This window comes from Mus pahari, chromosome 16, assembly GCF_900095145.1.
Source record: "Mus pahari chromosome 16, PAHARI_EIJ_v1.1, whole genome shotgun sequence".
Classification (NCBI taxonomy): domain Eukaryota; kingdom Metazoa; phylum Chordata; class Mammalia; order Rodentia; family Muridae; genus Mus; species Mus pahari.
This window is the reverse complement of record NC_034605.1, coordinates 8,958,208-8,963,037: the sequence shown is the minus strand read 5'-3', so window position 1 is coordinate 8,963,037 and position 4,830 is coordinate 8,958,208. Positions and strand designations below refer to the sequence as shown.

The following is a 4,830-nucleotide window of genomic DNA, read 5'->3' as shown; positions in this document are numbered from 1 at the left end:
TTGTAGACCAGGCTGGCCTCGAACTCAGAAATCCGCCTGCCTATGCCTCCCAAGTGCTGGGATTAAAGGCGTGCGCCACCACGCCCAGCAACAAGTATCCTTTTTAAGTAACAGCTGTTTGTAAATCTTTCAGAGCATTCTAAAGAAAGGAGGCCATACAGAAATTGAACTTCTGGATTTTTGTCAAGCTTTTCACAGAGAAAATGAGACACTATTAGTTATCATTAAAAATGAAGACATCATTTCACATTTGCATCAAGTAAGTTTGTATTCTAGGTACTGATATTGTTCTATAGTATCATGAGTCATCATTGCTATTCTGTATAGGGGTATAGCCGACATACTTCCATTGATCCTTTAGTGGGATGATACTCCGTGAGAATACAGGGTGGTACTCTATAGAGAATCACTTAGGTTTTGTAGGGCAAGTTGATAGTGTGTTAACTGAGGGAGAACTATGAAAAGAGGTACTTCATGTCTGACTGTAAGAAAATCATGCTTTGAAAGGACTTACGTAATATTTACCTGCTAGTTGACAAATAGTTGCTTGCTCAAGAAGCAGTTTGTGGACAGTGGATAGGTACATATTTCTATTGTCAGTAGGCAGTGACATGAGCCTTGTGGGTTTGGCACCACAGGTAAGCTGGAAGCAGAGTGAGTTGGTATGACCTAGATATTTATCAGTCCCCTGAACTTCAGTCACATTCTTCTCTCATGAACTATTTCTAAAGTCCTCTTTTTAAATTAATTTTGGTGAAGATATAGTCACTCATGAGAAGGTCAGGACTACTCTGTTTCAGAGATGTCGGTTGGTGAGCTTGGCTGAAGATACCTTATTTTCAGCTGTGTATGCTCTTTGAAATCCATGGGAATGTTAATTGTTGCCTTCATGTGCCTTTCCTTATGGAAGTCTCTTTATGTCATAACAGATTCCTTCTCTACTGAAGCTAAAGCATTTCCCCAGTGTCATCTTTGCTGGAGTGGACAGTCCTGAAGACATTCTAAATGACACCTACCAAGAGCTGTTTCGATCAGGCGGCTTTGTGGTATCAGATGATGTCATACTAGAAAATTTAACATTAGGTTGGTCTTTAATTTTGAAATCTAATTAGGTCAGTTTCTCTTCTCCCAGTGACATACTGTTTCATCAAAAGAAATCACTTACTATATATTGAGGGCTTAATTTGTGCCAATTGCTGCACTACATGCTTTTAATATAGTAATTCAATTAATGGACATTTATGTTCATAGCTATTGTGAACAGATTCCAATAAACATGTAGCACAAGCTGGATACCAAGGCCTTGCATATATATATATAATCTCCCTGGTGTATTATAACTGGTTCAGGTTCATTTGGGAACTATATTTCTAGAGTATGCAGAGAAATTTAGACCAATTATTAAATTATTCAGATTTCAGTTCCTTTCCACAGTGAGCGAAAGTTCCTTTCTTCATACATGCTCGCATTGTGGTCATTTGTCTTCCTGATGACTGCCGTTCTGTGCTGCAATGACTCTGAAAAAGTGGTGTCGATCTCTATTCCCTGATGGCAATGTACATTGATCATGCTATAAAATGATCTTTGCCATTATAGCATGACCAGATAAGAATAGTCTGTGGAGTCACTGATGTTGCCCAGCCTTGGAGACAAATGTCTGGTTGTTCATAGGTGGCAATGGGCCTTGCAACAAAAACTGAGACACGTCTCTTGCTTAACTCACTCTACAGCTCAACTGAAGGAAATTCTCAAAATCCTAGAAAAACTAAATGAAAACGGCAAATGGAAGTGGCTGCTTCACTACAGAGAAAATAAAAATCTCAAGGAAGATGTCAGGTCAGTGTGTGTGAAGGGTGTAGGAGCCCTGGTCCAATGTTTGATGTGCTTAGTGTAAGTCAAGCACCACAGCCAGAAAGTAGTGTTAGCATGGGAGCCACATCCCTAAGATTTATGTCTGCTGGTTAGCTTTGGGATTTGGCTTTTATAGTAGGGCATTCAGTGAAAAGAATTCATAGCAACATTTTGAGTCAGGTTTAAAAAACGCCCACAGTTGAGCCGGGCATAGTGGCACATGTCTTTAATCCCAGCACTTGAGAGGCAGAGGCAGGCAGATTTCTGAGTTTCAGGACAGCCAGGGCTACACAGAGAAACCCTGTCTCAAAAAAAAAACAAAAAAACCACCCCCAGTTCCGTCAGCTCTGCTGCCATAAGCTGTGGGCATATGGTGAGCAGTAAGCTTAGTGCGAGTACTTTTTGTGGCTACTTACTCATATACTGAGTTGTCAGGGTTTAACAGATTAAACAGGAGGCAAGTCGCCTTAATCAACAGCAATGATCTGTTCTATGTGTGTGGTATATGCCTGTGTTTGTGTAGGTTGCCAAGTCATTTGCATAGAGCTTGGCCTACATCAGGTGTATTCTGTCACTGTCCAATGTATGTTTTGAGAGGTCACATTAACCATGGAACTTATCTATTGCAGCAGGCTGATTGGCTGGCCAGTGAGCCTGTCACCCTGAGTGTGTGCTATGACACCTGGCATTGATGCTGGGATCACATTCACATCCTTATGCTTACCCAGCAGGTTCTTTGCTGACTCCACCACATATCCCTAGCATCGCATCAAGGCCGTGGGTTTTTGAAGCTTTTTTTTTTTTTTTTTTTAAATTAATTTTGACCATTGCTATTAGGCATGGCAACACACACACACACACACACACACACACACACAATGTGATCTCAGCACTATGGGCAAAGCAGAGGGGAAATCTCAAACTGAAGGCCAACCTGAACTGTGGAGCAAGATACTCCTTTCCCCAACTGCTTATTGGTTTAAATATAAGTGGAAAAGTCCACTAAGACTAGTGAGAAAGTGGTTCTGTTTGTGTGACTGCCTGAAAACTTTGAAGTTGCCAACATAAATGGTTGAAGTGGCAGTAGCTACATGGGTTGTAACTCCTTGGTATGAGGCCCACAGTTACAATCTATTTTCAAAGGTGTCATTATTATATAATGTTTAGAGGCAGCTATTCAGAACATTGAATACAAGATCATCAAGAAAAATGCACAGGCTTGTTGACCAAGTGTTTTAATACAACTACTTAAAATGAAAGACAGAGATGGTTCTATAGTTAAGCCTAAACTGCTTCTAAAACTAGGCCCAGGAAAGCAGACACCCTCTTCTGGACTCTTAGGGCACCTGCATTCACAAGTGTACCTTTTCAACCTCAAATACACAACTTAAAAATGAATTTTAAGGAAGAAAAGCTACTAACATTTCTTTGTATATTACAGGGTAGATTCAGTTGCACATAAAAAGAATTTAATTCTAAAGTCATATCAGAGTGTAAATATCATTGACTTACTTCATTATCACAACTGTGATTCTCCATCATCAACAAAAGCTGAAATTTTGAAATGCTTGTTAAACCTGCAAATTCAACATATCAGTGCCAGGTTTGCTGTCTTCCTAACAGGTAAATATAAGCTAAATTCTAATCTTCACTACTCAGCTAATGCTACCCCAGGACAGCTGTAGAAATATCCTTCCTAATTAGTTACTGAATGCCTTAGATACATGTGAATGGTGCCCATAGCTAGTAGGGTTTTGAGACAAATGCTTAGTAAGTCCAGAGGAGTGTTTGTCTAGTTTGTCTCTTTTAATTAACATTATCGGGTCCTACATATGCATGTTTTACTGTATCACATCTGGACTGTCTGGCTTTCTGAAGCTGGTACAGATGTAGCTTATGTCCCTTCCTTCTACCCATGCTGCTGCCCTGAAGTCTTCATTTCTCTTCTCACTTTAATGAATTCTGCTACCTTGAACAAGTGAAAAATCCTGGCCTATTGTCATAGATTTTTTTTTTTCCTTCCTTTACAGACAAGCCCACAGTTTCCACAGAAATCTTTGAAAATAATGGAATCCTTGTTACAGATGTAAACTACTTCACTGAAAATATACAAAAGATAGCAGCTCCATTTCGGAGTAGCTATTGGTAAGAACTTTTTGTAAAACTCCTCTTGAAAACTGGAGTTATTTTGCAGCAGACACTGCCACTAAGAGGGGGGAAACGCTGATCAAACAGTGCTCTTTGATGAGATTAATCAGCCAGCTTTAACTTAGTCCAGTGATGTGACTTGTAGCCAGTCTGGGTTGACCTGGTAAACAGTATGTATGATATGTGATGCATAGGCCTAGGGGGGAACCCTAGGTAGAGTTGTCCCAGTTGTATTTCTTGGTCATTTTCTTTGCACTTTTGTGTTCCTACAGGTAATTTTGGGAGTTGAAACTATACATGGAGTACACCAACAAGAACTTCGTATTTTCCTGTGTCAAAAAACTCCAAATACATACAAACAACTCTCATTTGAATAATGTTTTGTTTCTCATACTTTGCTGTAATGTCTTATTTCATCATCATGGACAATAGTTGCATTAGCTTTGGGTTATAATGTTGAATATTGTAAATTATTTTCAACCTAAACATAATGTGTTCAGAAATATTGAGCTAAATATTAAAAATTGAGACCCTCACATTTATGTGGCTAAAGCTAAGTCTATTTTGAGAAATAGCTGTTTCTGCGTATGGTCAGGATTATGAACTGCATGTTTCAGAGGTTTTACCACATTGTAGAAAGTATAATCTGTAATGGTTGTTTGCTGTTACATAAGAAACACTACATAGATAAAATTTCTTTTGTAAATGACAAATTTCTACACTTTTTACACTTGGGTTTTTTAATGCTGCACTACAAAAAGAAAATCGAGGAAGAAATCCTTTATTTATGATATTAGAAATTTCTTAAATCTTTAAAATACAAACAAAAAA

At 38.7% G+C, this 4,830-nt stretch overlaps 1 protein-coding gene across 3 annotated transcripts in view; it reads left to right on the top strand.

The window, feature by feature from the left end:
* The window catches only part of Tasor2 (transcription activation suppressor family member 2), a 44,088-nt gene extending 39,262 nt beyond the window's left edge, over window positions 1-4,826 (top strand). For 2 of the 3 annotated variants that reach the window (XM_029547369.1, XM_029547367.1), the window contains 6 exons: window positions 134-259; window positions 930-1,083; window positions 1,731-1,836; window positions 3,293-3,474; window positions 3,882-3,996; window positions 4,272-4,826. In XM_029547369.1, the coding sequence (XP_029403229.1) occupies window positions 134-259; window positions 930-1,083; window positions 1,731-1,836; window positions 3,293-3,474; window positions 3,882-3,996; window positions 4,272-4,275 (687 nt within the window). In that variant the 3' untranslated portion in view covers window positions 4,276-4,826. Of the gene's footprint in view, window positions 1-133; window positions 260-929; window positions 1,084-1,730; window positions 1,837-3,292; window positions 3,475-3,881 lie in introns of all 3 variants that reach the window. The other variant, XM_029547368.1, reaches the window with a different exon arrangement.
* Window positions 4,827-4,830: the final 4 nt, after the last annotated feature.